Consider the following 23,908-nt stretch of genomic DNA (forward strand, 5'->3'; position numbering starts at 1 on the left):
GGAGATAACATAAGCACAGGCTAATTATTGCTAACTAACATGCTAGTTAACATTAGTGATTAAACCTAAACAGCTAATGTGAGTCAAAACTGCCTGCGAGCTTCTCCTGTACTGTACGGTAATTCCTCTACTGTGCCCTAAGTTTTACTTAGTATCAAATTAAGCCAATTTCTGCCACTGTGATGAAAATAAAATCCTGTAAGTCATTATAATCAGAGACCTTCTCAAAATAATTACTTTCAAAATAACTACTTACTTTCTCAAAATAATGACTTAGTATCTCTGACAACTTATTTTGTAAATTACTTAGTATGTCAAAATAATGGAAACCTTTTTTAAAATAGGCCTATACTAAGTCAAGATTTTGAAATACTAAATCACTTTGAGATAGTCATTATGTTGAGAAACTATAAGTCATTATTTACTTACAGGATTTTATTTACTTACAGGAGTTTTTTTTATTTTTATCACATTGGCGGAAATGCTTCCATAGCATTAGTATTTTAAAAATAATGAGTTAGTATCTCAAAATAACTAGCCACTTTTTCAAAATATAAGTTACTTATTATTTTGAGAAGGTTTCTCATTATTTCGAGATACTAACTCAATAGGATGTTTTTTTTGTCATCATATTGGCGTAAATGGACTTCCATAAATGGGCCTATGTTTTGATTTACCATAGGTATATTTATTTATTTAACATTTCATCAATTAGGCTTCCATACATATGGCTTTCCAAAAAAAAGTCTTGGAATGCCAGCGGTTTAGTTTCAGGGACCGGTTTGACTTGCCTTACCCACACCCACCCCTGAGTCGCAATGGGCCGGGCACATAACGTTAGCTCATAGGCTGGACTGTCAGACTGTGGAGGGGCGGGACAGGTTGGGAGGAGTGTATACAATATAAGAAAGGATGGCCAATTGCTTGTTTCGCCATGTGTAGGATAGAGACCAGAGAAAGTTTGTTTTAAGTTAGCTTAGTTATAGTCGACTGTTTTTTGTTGTTGTTGTTTTAACCTGGAGTACTTTTCAGCCGTTGTTTTTACTGAACGTTAGCTAACGTTCTATTTTTAAATCTTACTGCGCGAGGCATTTTTAACGGGAGGATTTTCAACAACAAAAAAAATATAAAAAAGTGCGGAGCTGTCAACACACATTTTTTTCTTAAAGAACTTTTTCTTCAACCGATAAGGCCGTGTGCATCATTTTTTTTCTTTTTTAAATTCTGAAAAGTAGCCTATTTTTGAGTTGAACGTGTCCGTCAGGTTTGCCCCGTAGCCATGGAGAGGGACGAATGTCATTCAGCAACGAACGCGTATCCACATCCGTTCATATGCCAGGTGAAGCTGACCAGAGCACAGAGGATCAGGGTAACTCAAATTTAAAAATCTAAATGTTTGATTTCATGGCTGAAATGGAGCGCAGAGTCCGACACACTGGCAGTCATTCACAGCGAGTTTAAATCTGCCACCTTAAACTAACCAGGCAGTCATTTGACTGGTAACGTTAGCTAAAGTGTTGACTTTTTCCTCAAAGCAGACTCTTAAATTCTAAACACTTAGCTAGCTAGCTAGCTAACTCCTAATGTGCTTGAATTTAATGCCAGTAACGTTAGCTAGTCATTGAGATAATAGTGCTATATTTGGACTCTGTCTAAACTAAAAGTTCCCTACTCTGGTCATTTTTACATGCCTTATTTCTGTATTCCATTTTTTTTTCTTCATGTGAGCTTCAAGAGAACAAAGTGTCTTTCACATTTCCATTTATGACTGCGGTACCTATAAGCAAAACAGCCAAGTCATAAATGTTTCAGGCATGACAGATGATACCAACATAAATACCACAACATACCATAGAGTTACATAAATGTTTAGCCCCCAAAGACCACATGAGTAGCCCTCAGGCCTGTTCTAAAAATGAAAATTGAATATTGATATCTGTTTCCCACCTTGTTAAGTCATTGTTGATAATTATTGTGAGAAATCATTAACATGACCAGTGTCTTCACATAGATGAGTATCATTAATCATTAATAATCATATATAACTAAAGGCAAACTGAGCACATTTGTTATTTCAGAAGAGTGTATCAAACTGGTAGCCCTTTGTACTCAATAGACCATATACTCCATTCTCTTCTCTAGTCTAGACAGGAGTAGCCGTGCCAACATGGCTGACATTAGTATCATGATGTTTATAAGAATTTTTGTTTTTTTCCATGCTGATGCAAAATGTCATCTAACCACTCAATGCAGTAAACTGTGTCTGCTACATCGGACAAAAGACTTGAGTCATTTCAAACAAACCTATTTCATAATTTCTTCTGTTTTTAAAGTCAATGTACAATCAAATTGAATTAATGCAGGCTACATCAGAAGTCAGGTAATATGTTGAATCCATAGAAAATTATTAGGAAGTCTACTGTCAGTGTTTTAACATCTTTCATGTTGTGATTATATAAGGTGTGCTACAACACAACCCTTGCAGACCCAAATGATGCTTTAAATGTACCTTTTTCTCTTCTGGTCCCTAGGGCATCATCCTGGGCAGCATCCTCTTCCCTCTTCGCGTCACCCTGGCGGCTCTCTTTTTCATCATCATGTGGCCTTTTGCCCGTCTGCGTTTGGCCGGCCTGTCCGAGGAGGAACGCTCTCGGCCTATCAAGGGCTGGAGGCATTGGCTCCTTCACCCGATCCTCTGGTCGCTGAGCCGAGCTGCCTTCATGACCCTGGGCTTCCTGCGGATAAGAGTCAAAGGTCGCAGGGCGGACCTGAAGGAGGCGCCGGTGCTGGTGGTGGCGCCTCACAGCAGCTTTCTGGACATGCTGGTTCTGCTTCCAACCCAGCTGGCAACGGTGGTGTCGCGGTCAGAGAACGCCAGCCTGCCGGTCATAGGAGGTGAGGGGCTGTAATTCAGTTACAAGTTCTTGTTTGGTTGATACAGCTTTTAAAAACTGCAGTTGGATCACCTAAACAGTGCTGACACTACAGAAAGTCAATCAACAACAATGACTCAGATAACGGTTTGTCATTTATCAATCCGAAATACAAACCTTTGGCTGGTTCCAGCCTCTCTAATGTGAGCATTTGCTGAATTTTCTGAATATCGGGTGTTGATTTGACAAATCGCTTGGTGGTGTTTTTCAGAAGTTCATGTCCCCTTAAAAGCATCGAAATAGAGCTGTAGCTGTAATAGAACGATTAGTTCGATAATCGATGAGTCGATCGGCTGGGAAAAAAATCAGCAACTGTATTGATAATCGATTAATCGCAAAAATGGCATATGCTGTTTCCAGCGTGGACATTTCCTTCTTTTCTCTTTTCATATAGGGCTGGGTATCGTATGGTCATTTTCAACTGGTACCGATAGCTATACTGTGACTTTGATACCTTTTCCTGAACAATACCATTTTCGATACCAATTTTATAAAATCAATTTTAACAAAAATAAATTGCAACATTAACCATCATGGCGCAAATCTTTTTATTTATTTTTCAGCTCCTTCTACGTGAGCCCGTCTCTGTGCGTAACATAGAGTTTTGTCCTCTGCGATGTGTAACTATAGACAACCAATCACCAGCATTATTAGATCTTGTTAGAAGCATGCTGCATGCTTATTGGCTCACTGAAGCTGATGAGCTATAGAGACAATTCGGTCAGTGCCTAAAAAGGATAGAATTTGTTACCCAGCCCTAGTTTTTTATCATATTAAACTGAATATCTTTGGGTTTTAAAGCTATAGTGCGTAGTTTCTGTCGCTCCCGTGAGGAATTCTAAGTAATGACAACAACACTGTCGGCGCCTCCACATGACACAAGCCTTCCGTGACCGCGCACGTGCCCCCACCTCTCCTCTGCGCAGTTACTAGTAGCCAAGGAGGACACGGAGGATTAAAAAACATGATGGACTCTTCAGAAGAGGTAATTAAGGCGCCCAGATAGCTCAATTGGTAGAGCGGGCACCCATATATAGAGGTTTACTCCTCGACGCAGCGGGCCCAAAAGAAAAAGAAAGAGAAAGAGGTAGTTACCTTCACTCGAGTTTCTGCGCGGGACGCCACAATCTTCCGAACACAGCCATGCTGAGAGATCCAGAGAGAGTTGTGTGGAGCTGATAGTCTTAATTAGCTTTGTAGCAACTCATTTGGCAATGGCTTTAATGTAACGGACGTTCATTGATATCAAAAGGTTGCACACTAAAGCTTTAAACAAAAGACATTTTAAAGACAACACCTTGGACCTTGATAAACTGGGATGAACATTTTTCACTATTTCTGCAGATTAATAGATAATGAAAAATAATCCTTAGCTGCAGCCATACATTGACTCTCCTAAGTTGCTCATTTCCTCCTTTTTCTGGTTGTAACTGAATTATTTCTGCGCTACAAACGGTTGAATCTGTGAAGGATAACAGTGGAAAAAGAGAAATGCAAAATCACTTTGGGGAGACATCATGGGAAGCAGGCTGAGTAAAGTGTAAATGTTTTCCTTTGGCGAGTGAGAGTTAGTAACTGTGCAACTTTCAGAGAGCCTGGATGACCTAATGTTTTACCGCATTAGTTTTTAAACTTAACTGGCAGACACAGTGCAGTGGGCTCATCAATGGGAAATCTCAACTCGGGTTGCCAACCTACAGTATTAGGCAAACAACCAAGAGCAATATTTAGAATAGAGGGGTTGAGGAATATGAAAGTATGCAAGGAAGTCAAAAGATAAACAAAACAAGTGACTCCCTCTTTCGGCTTCTAATCTTCTCTGCCTGCTTTGGCACTTCCTGTCTCGCTTTCTTGGCCGACTCGCTCTGGACTCACCCCTTTGGTTCTGGTTCTGATTTGTGTGTGTGTGTGTGTGTGTGTGTCTGTGTTAGCTCTGCTGGAGTTCAACCAGGCTGTACTGGTGAGCAGAAAGGATCCAGAATCGAGGAAAAAGGCAGTTGCACAGGTCACAGAGAGGCTGACCTCTGATGGCTACTGGCCTCAGGTGAGATGCTGCACCTTGTAGTTATAGAACTACAAAGACAGATTAATGATTTGCTTCCATCTTGAATTTAATCACATGTTTGCAGAACTGGCAATTACTACCAAACTATCCAAATCACATTTTGCAACTATTAGGGTATGAGGGTAATGCCAGAAATGACAACAACAGTGCAAACCTTATCGTTATCTTCTCTGCTTGTAGTGGCGTCTTAGGTGTACATGAGAACATGTAAACAGCTGATCAAGATAAAATTTGATTCATTACAAAGAAACCGTTGTTCAAGATTAGATAAAGTCTTCGGGACGTAAACTGTATCCGCTACATTGGTGAAAAGGGAAACAACTCACTTTTCTGCATCTCAGGGAATAAATTTCTTATTGTATCCTTTAAATTAAAGTTTGGAAATTGCAGAATGTAACCTGAGGAACAGAATGTGTTACTTTTGAAACCAGTATATAATCACAGAAGGCAGATTGGCCCACAGATACATTGTCAGCAGTAGGATTTCTTCTTGTTTCTTTGATTTCCTGGCTCTGACGGGCCATAAATGTCAGCAAAATCCTGCAAAATCCTGCAAATTCACCCGCTGGAATTGCACCGAGCTGCAGCTGCATGTCTCTTAACTCCTAAATCACGTCTCTTAATGGCTAGATGCTGATGTTTGCTGAGGGAACCACAACTAACGGCAGCGCTCTTATCAAATTTAAACCTGGTGAGTAAGGACAGTGAGTCCCATCTGGTTTTTCTTGATGTCTGACTTGGCACACGCTACAGTCTGTTCACTGTCTGTACAAATGGTGTAGGAATGAGAGGATAAAGGGCGTAGCAGATGATTATTTTGCTACTGGTGGATTAATTACTCTGTCTTCTCTGTCAGGCGCCTTCCTCGCCGGAGTCCCGGTCCAACCTGTTCTGTTGCATTACCCCAACAAGCTGGTGAGTTGATCTGCTAGCTTGTAAAAACATCTGGAAACTAATAAACACGACATGATTTGATACTTGAAGCTGCCATTTGTCCTGTCAAAAGAGTTGAAATGTTAGGTCACCTCATAACTTTACCTCAAAGGTGTTTTTATTAAAGGTGACTGAGGAAGGTCTACACTTAAATTTAAACTAGGGCCACGATTTCAAGGTCAAGGAGTAAAAAAAAACATCAACAAAAAAACAGAACTCTAGCAAGGTCTCTTTAAACAAACAAAAGACATTTGTTTTTACTGTAGAGAAACTCATAATTCACTGATTTGGAGAATCTCTTTATTTACAAAAATAAAGCTATAACTTAACCCCCCTGTCCTTTTTTTATAATGCTGTTCAATTTCCAAAATCCAATTTTTAGAACATTATTTAAAAACAAAAACAATATTTTGTTTTATATGTAATGAAGAACCAGGTCAAGGAGAGTCTGGAGGTGTACAACTGCTTAATAGCCAGGTATTAAATATCATCCTTAAGTCATCATTCGTTGGAAAATTGCATTGAAATCTTTCCTGGTTCTGTCCTTCCTTGATTTTAAAAAAAACACAACTACACATCCTGAGTGGGTTATTGAAAGAAGTTTAAATGTCAAATAGGACATTTAAACGTTAACTTTGTCAGCACATTTTTTACTGCATGCAAAAGGATTAAGTCCATACAAATATGAATTTTAAGATCATATAAACATAATTTAAACCAAAAAAATTACCAATTCGAAAATAGGTCATTAGAACAACAAACAAACTGTCCTCCTTTTTAAAGTTGAGCAACCGGTATTGTATCATAACCGAGCACATACAGGGCATGCTTTGTTGCTGAAGTTTGTTTTGAAACACAGCTCTTATTCATTTTTATTCACTTAGTCATGTCTTCCTTGTCACTTCCTCCCCCACAGATTGCTGTGTGTACCCGTACAATTGATCCGGCTGTAGTTATGTTTTTAAACATGCTGTTAGATTTGGCCAGTATGTATTGTGAGCTGGTGCCTGTCAGGGTGTGTGATAGGGGGGAAAGTGACAAGAATTACACATGCTATTAAAAAAAATAAACAAAACAACCTCCCCTCCCAGTCTGTTACTAGAGATATCTTTTTTTTTGTGTCCACTAATTAGTCTTTTTATGACTCTTCCTCAGAACACTGTCCGCTGGTCATACAAAGGAACAACCTGGTGAGTTCATCTGCAATCTTCAATCTATCTGTCCGTGTTAATCAGTCCCTCCAAAAAAAACGCAATTATGCGATCGCATAATTCAATGCATAATCAGCCAAAGTCCACATTTATGTGGGGGTCGCATTTTTTCAAATAGGCCGCACTTTTGTCGCATAAATTGCCAATTTCCACACAAAATATGCGGGGCTTGCATGATTTCATAATCCCTGCATTTTTGTTGCAAAAACGTCACATATATCTTAGCAGAAAGTTGATAAATGTTTACTTCACACAAAGCAGCCATTTTCCCCTGTTGCCATGGGAACGTTATGAAGTGACGTAATTACGCAACGTGAACATCATCGAAAAGCAGGGTGTTGGGGGGGATCACTTTTTTTTACCAAACCGCAGTTTTTGCAAGTTTCCGCAATTTCATCGCATTAAATTGCATAAATATCCTGCATATTCCATTCCATTTTTTAAGAAAACATGCCGCATAATCAAGGAGTTTTGCCCGCAACAATCGCAAAAAAAAAAAATTCTGGAAGGACTGGTTAATGGGTTTTTTTTGCATAGCGCTGTAGTTGGTGGCCGTATTCACCATGGCGACCTGCAGAAAAATTGTTTAAATGGTTAAAAACAAATGAACATCAGAGATGGCAGTTCCACACACTGACGGTATTATTATTTTTTTTTCTACCTGAAATCTAACATTGGCTGTTTGTCCGTTAGGCTTGAGGCACTGTGGCACACGACCTCTCAGTTCTACACCAACAGTACCGTTGAGGTAATGTTTTAGTTTACCAGATCATTCACCTCACACAATGTTTGACTGTGTGAATATTACAATCCACTGTGTGTTTTGCTCCGTTACCTGCTGCTGTGACTGACTTTATTGTGCTGCAGTTCCTGCCAGTTTACAAGCCTTCCCTGGAGGAGAAGAATGACCCCAACCTGTACGCAGACAATGTCCAGAAACTTATGGCCAAGTAAGTAGCATAATTAGACAGACAGACAGACAGACAGACAGACAGACATGTATATGGTTTAATTTGTATAGGACAAATGTAGTTGTATACCATTGTCTTATACCTTTCACTTTTTATTAATTTCCTCCAAAACCAACCCAGACTACGGGATTAAAAGCTCTTCAGTTTGGTCACTGAGAGTAGTCTACTGAATAGACTATATATTGTCTTATGTCTCTTTTCCACTGTGCTTCAGGGCCCTCGGAGTGCCAGCTACAGATTATGTGATGGAGGGCCGAGTTCCTGTCAACCAGCTCGGTGGTCTCTCTTTCCCACTGGAGTCGCCTGCCCGCGAGACGCTCTCGCTGTTGCACAGATATGGGTATGAGAAAATGTGTGTTCACGTCGCCTGCTGGTCTCAGTCTTGTGAAAACGGTATATAACTTTGTATCATCCGCTTCTCTTTTTCTCTCTCTCTCTCTCTCTCTCTCTCTCTCTCTCTCTCTCTCTCTCTCTCTCTCTCTCTGAGAGCACATGAAGTGAAAGCAGCACTGGACAGAATACTGGACAGGTGTCAGTCAGGAGCTCAGGGCTCAAAGGCCAGTGCAGAGGAGCTCGCCTCTATCCTCGGGCTGACAGACAGGCCGACAGCCGTCACCATCTGTGGCCTCTACTCCAAGGTAGTAGAGGCCACTACAGTTTTTTTTTTTTTTTTAAACTGAAACCGGTGCGTTGGGTGCTTAGGCGCTCTGCCTTTTTATTACCACGAGTTTACATTCACGTCTGTGCCGATTTTGGTATCACCTGAATCAACCTCGCTTTTTGCTCGCAGGTTTCTCTATAGAGCTCCCCCTACAGCTTCGGAATAGATATTTGGCAACACTGTTGTAAAAACTCATTGGTTATCCCAAAGATACTTACAAGTGCAACAGCAAGAACGCCAGGTCAGCATCGGATTTGCAGGCTTCCGTTTGTCTCGCCATTCTGAAAACGCAGCTCCTATGTTTACTCGTGTCTGACTCCTCGCTCGGTCAGTCTGCCGTTTCCTCTTTCTCTGTTCCTCCGACAATGCTTTCCTCCTGGCTTTCTGCTTCTTTTTGCCGGCTCAGCCATGACGATAGTGTGGAAAAACTCCATCGCTACCTTGTTCTTATAGCTAGCCGGATCCTGTATGTGTGCAGTGCCATGAAGCAATTTGTTACGTCGCGAGACCTGATATCACGCGATGCTTCCTGACGCTGAGGCCGGCGAGCAAGGGTGGTTTTTCCGAGACGACCACCATTCAACGTGAAAAATGTCATATAACCATTCCAATCACTCCGAAGCTGTTCAGTTGAGGTAAATTGAGCTAAAAAAAAAACCTGCATAGTTCCCCTTTAACTCAAAGCCGTTGCACACACATTTCACACCGTTCCATGGAAACATGTCCTTCAACACGGTTTCAAGACTGAACGTGCCCCTGGTGCAGCAAAGTACTAAATGTCTCAGTTTTATGAGAGCGCATGTTGGCTGTTACCAGATAATATATGAGGTGAATATTTGTTTTTCACCAGAGGCTTTAACGCATAAAACATGACTCCAAACCCTCTTTACTGCTCACTAATCCAGTTCAAGAACTACAGAAGACTGTAGAGTAGGCTGCGTTTTTAAAGAAACTCCGATAGATCTCTACAAATCACCTTTTTTTTAAATTATTATTATTTATTATATATTATTATTTTTTATTTATTTAATTTTTCAGAGTGAACAAAGCATCACAGTGAATCGTCAGATATTCGACGATTTTGTTTTGAAGTTTAAAAGGCCTAAAAAGTGTAATGCCTTCTGTAATAGTATAGACCTTCAAAAGATATACTGTATACATATGTCATATTTAAAAACGCAAACGATAGCTCCCATGTTGTGAGAGACTTCTACTAAAGCAAGCCACATGATTGCTTGGTCGAACATGATCTGCTGCATGCATTTTATTAACTAGCAAATCAGTTTAATACCAGTTTGAGTTTCTGCTTGCACTGTTCTCAAGAAAAACACCCCAAAATAAAGTAATTTAAAAAAACTAAACCTTTATTGTGTGTGTGTGTGTGTGTGTGTGTGTGTGTGTGTGTGTGTGTGTGTGTGTGTGTGTGTGTGTGTGTGTGTGTGTGTGTGTGTGTGTGTGTGTGTGTGTGTGTGTGTGTGTGTGTGTGTGTGTGTGTGTGTGTGTGTGTGTGTGTGTGTGTGTGTGTGTGTGTGTGTGTGTGTGTGTGTGTGTGTGTGTGTGTGTGTGTGTGTGTGTGTGTGTGTGTGTTTCAGGATGAAACTGTGGACCTGAGGCAGATCTATTTGACTGTTGCTGCTCTGTCAGGATCTGTCAGCTTCAAGTCACTACTTCACACTGGTTTTACTGTAAGTCCTATTTGTTTTTACAGCATTTGTTTTTGACTTGAGATTACAGTTAAAATCTTAGAAAATGCAGATGACGGGATGTTTGTTTCTTTTTTTCTAAATGCACTGTTTATGTTTCCCAGCTGTTTGACAGAGAGGGCAGAGGCAGCCTGAGTGCAGAGGAGCTGGCAGACCTCATGGGGGCGCTGCTGGGCTCTCCTCAGCGGCACACTGCCGAGCTTTACACACAGGCCTCCATTCAAGGCCGGCTTACTGAAGGTGAGTGTCCCTAACTGTAGCTCTCTTCACGACAACACAGACACAGGCTGGCTCTGTGAAACGGGCGTTTATTGCTTTGCTCTTCTGTCCTTAATGCATCCACGTCACGCCGTGAGAGCTGCATGTGAATGAACATAGTAAGCACGTCAAATAAATGATGCATTACCGAAGAAAATACAAATTGCGCTTAGCGCGAATATAAATAAAGCTTCACGTGTAAGATAAAATGGCTCGTTGGCTGCTTGTCCTGAAAAGAGGTTCTTAAGTCCTTTTTTGAAAATCCTGTTTTCCTTGGCCTTCAACAACAGTGTAACTCCAACTTAGTTAGCGGAGCGCCGTAACATGTGCTCACGTTAGATTTCCCTTGGTCCATTAACAAATTCCACAGCAGTGGAAACCACAACAGAGAACTTTAGTCCCGAGAGGAACAAAAAACACAATGGATTAAAATCTTTAACCATTACATCACATTCATTTTAACCTTTTACATTAAACACATTTCTTATTTATGTATTGTATGAGATTAACTATGAATTTACTATGAATTTTCCATTAATTATGCGACATAAACCTCACATATTTAACAGGACGTACACTATTGATTTTGGTAGATAATAATAGAATAACCGGCAGCTCAAATGCCTCCACCAATGAGAGCTGTGCTGTGGACCCGTGATGCACGAGCCTCCATTAGACTTGTGTTTGATTTTAGGTTACTGAATCATCATCTCATTACATTTAGTTGATCTTTTAATGAAATGTTCTCTATAAACATAATTGCCGTGCCTTTTTAAGATCTAGGTTTATTTAGGTTCACTTATAATAGTCAGAACAATGAATATTTGTATAGGCCACTCAGAAACTGTGTCAAAAGATTTTCAAAACCACCTAAAATAGGCAGGGTCACATTTGAAATAACAGTTGCACCTTTTTACAGATACACTAACCACTCAGACAAATGGTAAATGTCAATGTAATATATGTCAGAATAAAAAAAAAAGTAAATATCCTTTTGTAGTCTGTTCTGTTTCTCTGAATTACTCTTCTTCTGTCAGATTGTTCCAGTTACTTGATGAAACAAAAGGGCAACTAACATATTTGTGTTTCATCAGGTGGTAATTTAGTGTAAATGAACAATCGTTAAAATCCTCAATATATCCGCCTTGTTTTCCATAGAAAACCTGATGCGAGTGCTGACGACCCACCCGACCTATCAGAGAGTGGTGAACGAGTACATGCAGCCCATGGAGGCGGGCTCCCAGCTGGCCAATGGGAAGGCTGTAAACCACAACGGAAACATGCGCAACGGCAACGGATCACTCTACAGAAACAAAAAGTTTGAATAAGCATATGTTTGGATTTCTTTTTCTTTTTGTTGGCATCCTTGAATGCAGCAACGGGACATATAAACCAGAATAATCATCGACAAAGTATTGTATTTTTTTAAGTTTGATGTCAGTGTGTTTGGATGTCTGAATGTATTTTTAAAATCTATATTACTGTAACATTTTACCACCGTCAACCATGCTTCAGAAACATTAGAAAATCAAAGGTGTGTGTGTGTGTGTGTGTGTGTGTGTGTGTGTGTGTGTGTGTGTGTGTGTGTGTGTGTGTGTGTGTGTGTGTGTGTGTGTGTGTGTGTGTGTGTGTGTGTGTGTGTGTGTGTGTGTGTGTGTGTGTGTGTGTGTGTGTGTGTGTGTGTGTTTACCAGTGTACATTTTTAATAACTCTAAATAAATCTTTTCCAGATGCTGTTAAAAGGCTATGTTACTTTTGTCATTTGAAGCCATAAAATGTCTTATTTATATAATATATATTGAATGTTTTTTTTTTTTTTTTTTTTTAACGGGACAATGGTATGTGCAAAAAGAAACTCTTGTCAATCGAAAACTGTATTTTATGTAAATGAATTCTTAATTTTTTTTTTGCGTGAATATTGTTTATATTTAACAATAAATAAAACTGTGAATTCTTTTAAGGAAGTTTTGCTGTGTCCTCCTTATCCAGCTGTCGTTTGTGTGTTTGTTTTGCACAAGGTAAAGTCTTTATAAATCGTTGTGGAGATTTTGGAAATTTGTTTCTTACAAGGAGAACGTGGGCTGCAGGCTTTTTTATTTTATTTTTTTTTAATATATATTTTTGGTTTCTATTGCACTTAAAAGCGTCCTGTCCAGCTGATGCATTTGAAATCCGTCCGTCCTTAGCCTTCATACTACTTATTGTTGAGGGTAAGGGCCAGATGTTTCCGTCCCATCTTTGTCTCTGGCGCCCTTCTTTACCTTTTTTCCTTCGCTGTTACCTTCTGCTTTTGGTCTCGGCCTGTATTTGCCTCCACTCTTCCCTGCCGCCTTCCTCTTTTCATCGGACTTAAACGGATCATTTCGGTTTCAATCTCCGCCTTGTCCGTCTCGTTTACCTTCGTCTCCCTCCCTCTTTCAGCATCACCACGTTCATGCCGGTATCTTTTCGTCGGACTCAGCGTGGCGCTTGGGCGTTCTGCCTCTTCTACATTTACACTTTCGTCTTTCGCAGCTGCTGTTGGCTTGGGGTTAGACGGTTGATGTGCAGCCTTGGCTGCCTTGTTCTCTTGAATTCCTAGCCTATTATGTACTGGCCTTTTTGACCCAATTTGTGACCTTAAGCTGTAAATTGAGTCTCTTGTTGAATGAGTGTCTGTCTGAACTTTTGGGCTCTGCAGAGAAGATTTGGGTGTGGGAAGCTTGTCCACCTTGTTGGTCTTGCAACATGTTGAATTTGTGTTAGTAGCATTGCCAGCCTGCTCCCTACTCTCCCCTTTGTCTCTCCTGTTTCTGCTTCTTTTTGTCGGACTTGGAACTGGCAGGATCTTTTGTACAGTTGGATCCTCCTTCACGTTTACTTCCAGTTTGTCCTCCTCCTGCATTTCTCTCTTAGGGGAGGACTTCATCTCGCTTCTCTCCATTGCGGAGTGTTTGATTTCCCCTCTCAGCTGCACTTTTTCCTCCGTCGCCATGCTCCAGGTTCTTCTCTTTACAAAACTGGACATTTGAATCCCCTCCTCTTTTCTTCTCTCAACCAGCTCGTTCTCTTCTGGTGGCATTTTGGTTAAAGGGGGTATTTCTGTGCTCACGTTGGGGTTACCGGTCTTGCTCTGTTCTCCTCCCTCCACCTCGAGTTTCTCTCTCCTCTCCCCTGTGAGTCTTTGACGTTGTACCTTCTCTCCAATCTCTGAAAATTGCTCGGCTGTATCTGCTGTTTTTGTCGCTTGGCTCAACTCTTCAAAATGACTCTCCTCTTTTTTAAATAATTGCCTTCCTCCTGAGGACAGTCTCTTCTGTTTTCCATAAACCAGCCTGTTCCTCTCTTGGGTGAATTTAGCGGTTTTCTTAACGCTCTTTTCACGTGGTTTCTTCTCCTCTGCTTTCTCTATTGTGAATTCACCACTCGGTCTTGCTTTTTCCATTTTACCTGACAGCCTCTGACTTTGTCTAATGTTTGTTGTTCCCTTGGGTTTGGTCTTCTTCTCTTTCTTCCTTTCAAATGTCTTAGTCATCCCTTCTTCTCTTGAAGCTGTTTGCTTTTGTGTCGCTGCTGTCTCCCTGAGCTCGGAGGATGCTAGGTCTTCAGAAAGTTGCAATTCTTTGGGTGGCTCTACTGTCTGTTTTTCAGGCACAGAGTCTGACATATCAACTGGGGGATAACAAGAGTTTGCGTAGGGATCTGCCAAGAAAGGCGAATTAGCTGGCGCAGCAATTGCCGCGAGACAAGAGGACTTTGGGTAAATGCTTTTGGGGCTACATTTATCCTCAGGTCTTCTTATCTGAGGCAGTGGGCAAGGAAGCGTTTTCAAAACCAGGGCCGTCGGAGCCGGAGGGTCCGCTGGATGCGGTGCGCCGACAGTCAACAAATCAGCTCTGAAACTAGGACCATGATCCGTGGTGACAATCGTACGAGGGTCCTCGTTGGACCCTGAAACACCAGAGGTTGGGGGGGACTCAGAGCCGGGAGGATCCACAGCTAGAGGTCCTTCCTGAAGCGTTTGGGATGCCTGAGCCGACTGCGTGTCTCCAAGGTTTGAGAGGGACGTTGAGGCTTCTTCTGACTCATCCCCTGTGGTCCCAGGTACCTCTACCAATGCATCATTGTCTCTTGCCTCCAAATCAGAATAAAGACTGGGGCCTGGGAAGAGATTGGCAAGCATCTGCTGTGGTGAAGTAAGGGAGCCATTGAGGTTAAGAGGAGACGAGGCATTAACAGGGTTATTGTATCTGAGTGTGGCATCAGTTGGCAGTGGTTCTTCCAGAAGGAGCGAAGGAAGGAGGGGAGAACAGCTCGACCGACCTTCCTTTGGCCCTTCGTTGCTCAGAGGTGGATTATGTCCATCGTGGTTTGGATTTGTGTCAGACTGTGAGCATGGAGGATCCAAAATGGGGGGTTGAGCATTTGGGAGAGGTGCAGTTTCCTGGACACGTGAAGCCCCCGGAGACGTTTCATGGGTTACAGGAGTGACTCTGCTGGAGTCAGCTGGAGATTGATATGACATCTTTTGCTGGAGCACTTCCAAAATCTGTTGATCCAGAGAAAAACAAAAATATGTAAATGAAAGATGAATTTATTGCCCTTTTTTTTTTTTTTTTTTTTTTTTTTTTTACAAAAGGTAATGGAGCTTTTACTGCAGCTAATAATCTTGCCAACGGAGTTAACTTGTCATTGGACAGTTATGCTGCAGTCAAGACAAGTTTTTTGCAAGTAAAAACTAAAATGTAACTGCACTGTATGGGCTGTCAGGACATGTAATCATTTTTTTCTGGAAATGTTACAACTTTCTTCTTGTAATGATTTTATGCTCTCTTTCTTATCTAACAGCTCCCCTAGCACTCGGTCATAACTTCGCGACAAATCACAGCCATAAAACTATTATCTATTATTATCTTACCTCTCGTAACACTAGGTCAATGGGATCTGGATCTGAAGGAAGGGGGGGATTCAGGTACTCTGTATTCAGCGTCGACCCCACCTGGAAGAAAGAGATGAAAGTAAGAAATTAAAGGGGTACTACAGCAATTTAGTATTGCACTTCCATGAACATGGTGAGGGTGGGGGGGGATTTTAAAAAGAATCGTCATAATCGAAGCACCAGAGGCCTAGATACACTAACTTTTTGTATTCATTAAAGCCACACCTCAAAAACTTGTATCCTACAATTCCCATAATGCAATTTATGTAGGGATTAGAAAAGATTAGTCAGCGTATGTTAGTGAGATAGTAGAACAAAAATCTGATTATTTACTTAATCCCTCATACTGTGCATAATTGAAAGGGCAATAATGACAAAAGTATTTCGCTACACACTGGAGATGTGCCGTCATTTACAGGATCAATATTTGCGTCGGCAGAAGGTTGATGCTCCGAATTTTTACAATGCTTTTCTGTTCATTTATTTTTTTTTTTACAAATGTAGGCTACAGCAGCTCTCACACCTGCATTTCAAAATAACACTTATGCTGAAATTGACTCGCTCTCTCTAATGCTGGATCAACCTTCTTCTCACAAGGCTGCAAAACTCAACATTAACAGTAGGCTACTTATTATCATGTTTTATCACCTCTTGGTCTTGTTTTTTCAGTGAAAGGTCAATGAGCTCTGGGTCTGAAGAAAGCAGGAAATCCAGGTACTCTGCATTCAGTGTCGAACCAGTCTGAGAGAAAGAGATGGGAACAGATTGAGACACAGAGACTATACAAACTTTCCTTAGTTTGCCCACATTGACCAGTAATGATCATCCAACAGCATGAAATATATACCCTGGAAATCCAGAGTTCTCACGAGAGCACAATTTGAATTTGCTCAGCGAGTCACTCTGGCATTCAGTAATGCTGCTCATTAACTATGCCCTTGTAGCCGAGCTGCACCAATCACATCAGTGTATCTGATATAGGCGGGCCAGAGGTGAGCTAAACAGATGATGACAGTTTAATCTACCAGTTAGCTCCGCTGGTAGCTAAGCGTATCGGGCTCTGGATACGTCACCCTGTGTATTGTTGTGATTGGTCGTAGTGTTATCCAATTGCGTGCAGTGAGATTTTCAAATGCATGCTTGGCCTCTCGGGTTGGGCCATTTTCATCACTCAATGCCAGACCCTTAAAGGGAAACGACATCGTTTGTTAAAATAGGCTTATCACGGTGCCCAGGGACTACAGGTGGAAATTAGCAATTGTTGCTATAATCTGGCCCAAGACATATTCTCTTGTTTAACAAGTTTAATGTTTATTTGTGCATTGTCCCTGTTTCAAATAAATCAATTTCCAATTCCAATTTCCAATTCCAATTCCCAAGCTGTAGATAGGTGGGCCAACGCATTTTTTGTGCATGCATTGTTTTAGTCCGGTGCAACACCGGCAGCGCCGCCGCTAGTTAGCTTAGCGTAAGGAATGGAATCCTATGTTGCCGGTTAGCATGTTGTGAGTAAAAGTGAGCCAACAAAAGACAAAAAAACAACTTAATTACTTGCACTGAAACAAGAAATGCGTTGGCCCACCTATCTACAGCCAGGGTAGACTGTGATAAGCCCTCTTTCAACAAACGGTGGCGTATTCCTTTAATCTTTCGGATTTGGGTCTGGATTTCCAGGCTATGAAATATACAGGTTAGTGGAACAAAAAGCCAAATATTTGAACAAGATGATCATATTGTCGTGATTAAAAAGGTCATTTTGCCACTTTTGCCTTAAAACCACTCTGTTGCACTTTGATTGAATGAAAATAAGTTCATGATATGCTTAAAAACGCAAAAAAAATAATGATGGGATAATGGTTTCCATATTGTATGAATGGCATCGATAGCGTACCTCTCTGACAAAGTTCTCATCACTGCACAGTTCATCCAGATACTCCAGAAACGAACCGTTCTCTATCTTCAGCTTCGTCTCTTTTTCATTGTTTTTGGCCTCCCCTGACCAATCCTCTTGGATCTGTGCGGAGTCAGAAACAGCAGAAGGTTGAGGCGTTGATGGCGCCTTAGTTTTACGACACAACCATGACCTTGCACATTGTAGAGTTTTGTTCCATGATCAAATATTTGCCGTTTGAACAAAGTGACAAAACGTTTGAATTATGGACAGCTTTTTGTACCTATGAAAACATTTGGCAGATTAAAGATGAAATCAATTTTCATAGCTACCCAAAGATATAACTATAATTTGATGTTATAATATATAGTATGGGACCTTGAGGGAGTCCACGACCGCCATGTATTTCTCCAAGTCGACTTCTGCCAGTGATTCTTCCTCCGAAGATGGTAGAGATCCAGGAGGAACCTTGGACTTTGTTCTGTTATCGTCTGTGTTGTTTGCTTGTAGTTTGTAATTGTTGGGTAGATTCTTTTTCTGCTCTTCTTCTGGGAGGAAAGACGGGGAGAGAATAGGGGACTAAATTGTCAGTTCATCCATTTTAATACACAATTTAATACACATATAAGAACATTAGAAATTGTTAATACTGATGCATCAATGCTCAAGGGCCAGTTTACTGTTGGTGAGGTGTGAGTTAGTTTGAAGTACTTTATAAAGGTTACAGTAAGGTAGTTCCAGCCGCTCTGTGAGGCTGTATTTTCTTTAGCTAAATGCTCAAATCATACATTGTTAATATTAAATTAAGACTTTGCAAAGCATCTATAAACCTTCTTAGATTGTTATTATCGGTGCACCAATAATTAAATAATCATCTCTTTCATAGAACGCTAAAAAAAAAGATTTTTAATGGGGCCAAATGAATGTTACTTGATGCTTTATAAACCACTTATTAATCATTAACTTATTAGTTTAAGCAATAGTTGCACCTTTATAATAGCCATCCAAAAAATGTTTATAGATGGTTTACAAAACAAGTATTAACCTTTGACCAAGTATAAACTTATTGTTTTATTTTACAATAAACTAATGATATAATAACACAAATTATAGCATTACTAATAACTAGGGGTGGGAATCACCAGAGGCCTCACGATACGATATCATCACGATACTTTTGTCATGATACGATATTATTGCGATTTTTAAACATATTGCAATATTCTGCGATATATTGCAATGTATTACCTTTTTTCCAACTTCAAGTTTTTCCCAATTTCAAATGATGTCCCCAAAAGGAAACTTTGTCAACATCTGTTTTATCTAAAAAGATACATTTCTATGTTTGTTCATCTCACTTTGATGGTATATATATATATATATATATATATAATAGATCCATACTTGGCATCTGTGTATCGATACAGTATTGCCACGGAAAATATTGCAACGCTATGCTGTATCAATCCCCCCCCCCATTCCTACTAATAACTAGTAAACATTATAAATCATAATTTGATTGTTAACAGTAAAATAACTAAAGTTTAATTAACCATCAATTTACCATGTATTAGTGATGGTTATTATAAAGTGTTACCCTTTCATGTCACCTCCTTGCCCTTTTAAACCCTTGACCTCTGACCTTCCGACTTGCTGTGCTCTTCAGTCTGCTCTGTCCCCGACATCGGCCACCTGCTGACCCGCTGAGCCGTTCTCCTCGAGACCCTGGGGTGAAAATGGTGAAGTCAGATACAGTTATCAGTGTTTCTACGTCTAAGATCATGCTATCAGCTGAACGTCCCTTACCGGTCTGGACTGCAGGGCTGATGGACGGGCACCGCCTGTGGACACGAGCACCAGCTGGGACGAACCTCAGGCAGCAGGAGCCAAGAATGAGGAGGCGAACATGCGTTGCAGCAGCACTCTGGCGGGCTGCTGATAGGAACCAATAAATAGGAACTACAACCTGGGGTGACTATGATCTCCGGCAAAAGTGGTGTGAATCCAGGTTGGAACCTGGCATCAGGGGGTGAAGTCTGGGGACACACACCAGGCAGGACGGTGAAGGAAGAGGGGCAGTCCTGAGCTTGAGGTTGGATGGGGCCGGCCAAGCTTGGGATCAGATGCTGCACACATTGCTGGTTTGAGTCCCTTTGTGTCCAATACAGTGCGTCTGCTCTGTGATCGGGGTTGGCTCTCCTCTGGAGCATGTCTGCAACCGTGGGAGTTCTCAGCAACACCGATTCGCCCGTCACAGGATAAGGTTCTGGCTGACAAAACTGTCCAACTGGGCTTGTCTGAAAGGAGGGATCTGACAACCTGTGGATGTCTGGCTCCTCTTGAGGAGCAGGAGCCAGTTGGTGGCAATGTGAGGAAAAGTTAAGGGATTCTGACTGAGTAGAAGCAGGCTCTTCTCTGTCACTTAGGATGATCTCAGGCAGAGAAAACATCGGCTCCATCTTTTATCTCTGCACGTTTGTGGCTTGTAACTGTCAGAGGAAAGTGAGAGTATAAAGGGGCGGTCAATAGCAATTTGACCCATTCTAACAGCAAAGATACCATGACACGAACCCAATGTGAAAACCATGCGTTTATTTAAATGTCTTCAAAGACTATTTCTGAGTATTTCATAATACTTTCCAATCTGCAATCTCCAATCCAGCTACTTGGTGTAAAGTTAAATAGCTTTCAATATGTTCCAGGGCAAAAAAACTGCCTGGGAACAATCTTATCATATAAACATCAACCTGAAGGACCGGGCAAACCACAACTGCAGGAAATGTTTTTTATTCATAATGATGATTTTATATTTATTGATTCTGTCACCTAAATGAATATAGAATAGTCTAGAATATACTGAAACTACAGAAGACATTAAAACAGTAACACAAGTACATATAATACTGCATAAACATTCAGCCAACTGCACCTTGAGCTGTGTTTTTTATTAAATCCTGGACTAATCAACACTTTTACTTTTTAATTCATACAGTATCTGCTACATTTCTTGAATTACAACAACACAGTAGACTCATGCAATTGTCTGTCCCAAACAGGTCACGCTGCTACACTCTCCTATGTGAAATTATACACTTCTGATTGAATAAACCTTTGGACATTCATGCAATGTTTTAATTTTTAGTTGCAAATAATACACATAGGTCAGTCAAATAGCATTGTGCCTACCTTTCATGTGAGAGATGATTAGTCTTCAACCAATAAATCAGTTTGCATCTGCTGTATGTTTTAAAAATAAACTTGATTTAGGTTGGTTTGTTTTCTTCTGACTGAAAGTTCTGTGCATAGAAACATTCCAAACAAAGTTTTATAAATACATATTTTATGTATTTTTTTATACAGTATAGCTAGGACATTTATAAGTTTGTGCACTAATTCAAATAGCTTATTTTCAACTGGACAATTAAACAATCAACATTTCATTCTTGTGTGTTCAGCTAACTTTATTTTTTATCATAAACACAAAGGCCAGAAAAATTAAATATCGTTTGAATATATTTTTTAATTTTTTCATGAAGTAGCACAAAATGCTCTCTTTGTTGGAATATAGACTCTAAAAACAGTTTTATACAGTGTATGTAATAACCCTAACCCTGGAATGATGAAAGTTACTTTGTTAAGAAACACAATTACCCAGAATGCCAAGCGCCCTGAATTCTAAACCGGATATCCGCCCTGCGACTGCGTGAAACTACGCTGCACGTGGATTTCCGAATAGAGAGAGCGTGTTACCTGCTACTTTTGAGATTTTCGTGGATATAAAACAACCTTTTTGATATATTTTGAAACTTTGAGAAGAAGTTGTCGTCGAGATGTTTCTGCAGTTTTACCTAAATGATAACGGGGACAGAGTTTACACTCTGAAGGTAACGTCAACGTTGTGTTTACTTTCTTCATACCGAACTTTATTCTGTTTAAATATGTGTTACCTCTTTATTAACGTAGTTTAACCTTAGCTTATACACTATGGCATATTTGAAGAACTAAAACGTAGCTAGTCTTCGTGCTCTAAGTCAACGTTGATTCACGTTATTGTGACATTAGCTAGCTTAGCTAAGTTAGCTAGGGCCCTAAAACAAAATTGTTTAGCTATAACGTACGTGATATCTTGTAATTTCCATATTAAACTTCTGGTGTGAAAACAATGCTTGTTCAAATCAAACATACGTAAAAGAAAAGGTTATCGATTTCAAAGTTCATCATAAGTGACTCCTTCCAATTAATCTATTTCAGGTGGTAAAAATCCATAACGTTAGATGAACTACCCCAGACAGTCAGATAACTAATGGGCTGCAATAAGCTATTTTAATAATGTAGCTAACGTTAATCAATCCAGTTTCAAAAAAGTGTGTTTTGTATATGCAAAATATTGGAATAGCCAAGTTACCAGAATCGAAGTTTGTCTTCACAAAAAAAGCATTCAACACATTGAATATGTCAAACTACTATAGGTCCTGGCAATAGATTTATATTTCTAATGTATTCTCTACTTGGTAATGAGGTCTTGGGGTTTGGATTTGATTCTGCTTTAGTCTTGCACTGCCAGACCGATATCAAGCAGGGTCTTAGAGCTGAAGCCGCTTCGACTGGAATAAATACCCTTTGTTAACATCACAAAAACTGTAAATTAAGAAATGACAACACAAAAACTGTAAATTCATGAAATGACATCACAAACTGTAAATGTAACTGAGTTTGCCTTGTGTAACACAACACACATTATATACACAGAAAACTGCGTGGGACATGGATACATTTCTTTTTACTATAAATAGTATGTAGCACCAAGGTGTTAGAACAAAAAAAATAAAGCTTGACATTGGATAATTGGACGTTTCATAGCAGTTCTGACCAGCTCACATCTATTATTTTCCTACATTTCAGACTTACAGTAAATGGAAGCTATGACAGATTTAGTAGTTATCACATCACAGTTTTGTCGACTGACATAAATTAGTTTGCAACTAAATATTTTAATATAATTGATACATCTTTTATGAGTTAATTATCAATCAATAATGCAAAACATTCTGTTCCCAGCTTTTTTTCTTTCTTTTTTGTTTTTTTTCTTTGTTACATATTTTAAATGAAATATCTTCGGGTTTTGGAACAAAACAAACAACTTAAAGGTAGGGCTACAAATTGTATACCACAGACTGAAGAAAACATCTGTTTGGTACAGATCCTCGTAAAAAAATCACACTTCAATAAATGTTTTTTTATATATATATTTTTCAATGAAAATGAGTGATACAAAAATGATCATTCCCTCCAATATTGTGAATCGTGTCGCAATATCGGTCAAAATAATCGCGATTAGATTCAACTTTATTGTCATTGTGCAGTGTACAAGTACAAAGACGGTGAAATGCAGTTTGATCTATTGTTTGATTTTAATCACATCTCCCTGCACTGAAATCAAGAATTTTGCTATCTATTTCATTCTTCGTCACCAACAGAAGATTTGTCCTGATGGGCAGCCCACCAGCTCGGCCCACCCGGCTCGCTTCTCCCCAGACGACAAGTTCTCCCGACACCGGGTGACGGTGAAGAAACGCTTTGGCCTTCTGCTCACCCAGCAACCCAGACCTGTTCTGTGAGAGAGATGGAGAGATGGAGATCAGACCAAGGAATTGAGTGAGGAAGGCTCGGATGAGACTCTAAAGCAAACAGTCCAAAACACATTGAGGATCCCAATTTATGAACGTGCATCCAGGATTTGTCAAGTTTCACCCAAATTCAGGGGGCTACTCATGCGTTGGATATCAACAGTCATTGATGTTATGGATTTTATTTTTTTAAATTTTTTCTGTAGTTTGTTGACATTCTGTTGACATAATGTTATATAGTATTCATTCCAAATAAATGTTTTGGTTGATTGTTCCTAGTCGGTTCTCTCTGTGTATAAAATCTGGTTGGGTGATGTATTAAAGAATGAAACCTGAACAAATGAGTGGAGAAACCACCAGCATCAACATACCAAATGAGAGGATATCTTTTGGAATAATAGTGTTTGTCTCCTTATGACACTTTTAAATGACAAGACTCCTCCAAAAACTGAAGATATACCAAAGCCTGAAATGTCAGGCCTAGTCCAACTTTGTAGGAGGATACATTTGGCTGTGATAATATGCACAACCTGTTGACTGCAAAAATTGTCAATTTTTTTTTTTTTGTGAGCAAAGTGGAAAATGTAATTTAGAAAAGTTGCTTAAGATTTTAGGAAGAAGAGATGTATAAACGTAGTTTTCCTCAGATGACATCATTCTCTCCATGATTTAAACAACCGCATACTGTACCTCTCATCCAAAAGATGAACTGCAGCCAAAGCTTTAAAACAGAATCT

The 23,908-nt window shown here is 40.0% G+C and overlaps 3 protein-coding genes across 5 annotated transcripts; 2 read left to right on the forward strand and 1 right to left on the reverse strand.

Annotated features, from left to right (window-relative positions):
• Nucleotides 1–777: 777 nt before the first annotated feature.
• lpcat4 (lysophosphatidylcholine acyltransferase 4) lies at nucleotides 778–12,300 on the forward strand. The gene is made up of 13 exons (XM_028564314.1): nucleotides 778–1,369; nucleotides 2,532–2,895; nucleotides 4,865–4,977; nucleotides 5,629–5,689; nucleotides 5,855–5,913; nucleotides 7,087–7,121; nucleotides 7,836–7,890; nucleotides 8,010–8,092; nucleotides 8,328–8,453; nucleotides 8,595–8,751; nucleotides 10,367–10,459; nucleotides 10,582–10,717; nucleotides 11,894–12,300. Exons 1-13 carry the CDS (start codon nucleotides 1,280–1,282, stop codon nucleotides 12,061–12,063), a joined length of 1,542 nt encoding a protein of 513 aa, XP_028420115.1. The 5' UTR covers nucleotides 778–1,279; the 3' UTR covers nucleotides 12,064–12,300.
• A 569-nt stretch (nucleotides 12,301–12,869) lies between these two features.
• On the reverse strand, nucleotides 12,870–20,783 carry LOC114545881 (uncharacterized). Of its 3 annotated transcripts, none has more exons than XM_028564447.1 (8): nucleotides 20,731–20,783; nucleotides 19,351–20,033; nucleotides 19,187–19,269; nucleotides 17,923–18,089; nucleotides 17,545–17,667; nucleotides 16,302–16,394; nucleotides 15,633–15,713; nucleotides 12,870–15,263 (listed from the first exon to the last, which is right to left on the reverse strand). In XM_028564447.1, exons 2-8 carry the CDS (start codon nucleotides 20,001–20,003, stop codon nucleotides 12,993–12,995), a joined length of 3,471 nt encoding a protein of 1,156 aa, XP_028420248.1. In that variant the 5' UTR covers nucleotides 20,004–20,033; nucleotides 20,731–20,783; the 3' UTR covers nucleotides 12,870–12,992. The 3 variants fall into 3 exon arrangements, with proteins under 3 accessions (XP_028420248.1, XP_028420247.1, XP_028420249.1); XM_028564446.1 differs by having other exon boundaries at nucleotides 17,923–18,092; XM_028564448.1 differs by lacking the exon at nucleotides 17,545–17,667 and having other exon boundaries at nucleotides 17,923–18,092.
• A 411-nt stretch (nucleotides 20,784–21,194) lies between these two features.
• On the forward strand, nucleotides 21,195–23,449 carry nop10 (NOP10 ribonucleoprotein homolog (yeast)). Its single transcript, XM_028564335.1, has 2 exons — nucleotides 21,195–21,428; nucleotides 23,022–23,449. Exons 1-2 carry the CDS (start codon nucleotides 21,375–21,377, stop codon nucleotides 23,160–23,162), a joined length of 195 nt encoding a protein of 64 aa, XP_028420136.1. The 5' UTR covers nucleotides 21,195–21,374; the 3' UTR covers nucleotides 23,163–23,449.
• The last annotated feature ends 459 nt before the right edge of the window (nucleotides 23,450–23,908 follow it).

This window comes from Perca flavescens, chromosome 19, assembly GCF_004354835.1.
Source record: "Perca flavescens isolate YP-PL-M2 chromosome 19, PFLA_1.0, whole genome shotgun sequence".
Lineage (NCBI taxonomy): Eukaryota > Metazoa > Chordata > Actinopteri > Perciformes > Percidae > Perca > Perca flavescens.

Bases quoted from the DNA above. Each gene is read 5' to 3' on its own strand.
- lpcat4 (XM_028564314.1), top strand. From the start codon at position 1,280: ATGGAGAGGGACGAATGTCATTCAGCAACGAACGCGTATCCACATCCG. The intron at 8,454-8,594 runs GTATGAGAAAAT...TCTCTCTCTCTC, and splicing joins TCGCTGTTGCACAGATATGG to TCTGAGAGCACATGAAGTGA. The intron at 8,752-10,366 runs GTAGTAGAGGCC...TGTGTGTTTCAG, and splicing joins TCTGTGGCCTCTACTCCAAG to GATGAAACTGTGGACCTGAG.
- nop10 (XM_028564335.1), top strand. From the start codon at position 21,375: ATGTTTCTGCAGTTTTACCTAAATGATAACGGGGACAGAGTTTACACT. The intron at 21,429-23,021 runs GTAACGTCAACG...CGTCACCAACAG, and splicing joins ACAGAGTTTACACTCTGAAG to AAGATTTGTCCTGATGGGCA.
- LOC114545881 (XM_028564446.1), bottom strand. From the start codon at position 20,003: ATGGAGCCGATGTTTTCTCTGCCTGAGATCATCCTAAGTGACAGAGAA. The intron at 17,668-17,922 runs GTCCCATACTAT...GACTCCGCACAG, and splicing joins CGGTCGTGGACTCCCTCAAG to ATCCAAGAGGATTGGTCAGG. The intron at 15,714-16,301 runs GTGATAAAACAT...TCTTTCTTCCAG, and splicing joins TGAAAAAACAAGACCAAGAG to GTGGGGTCGACGCTGAATAC.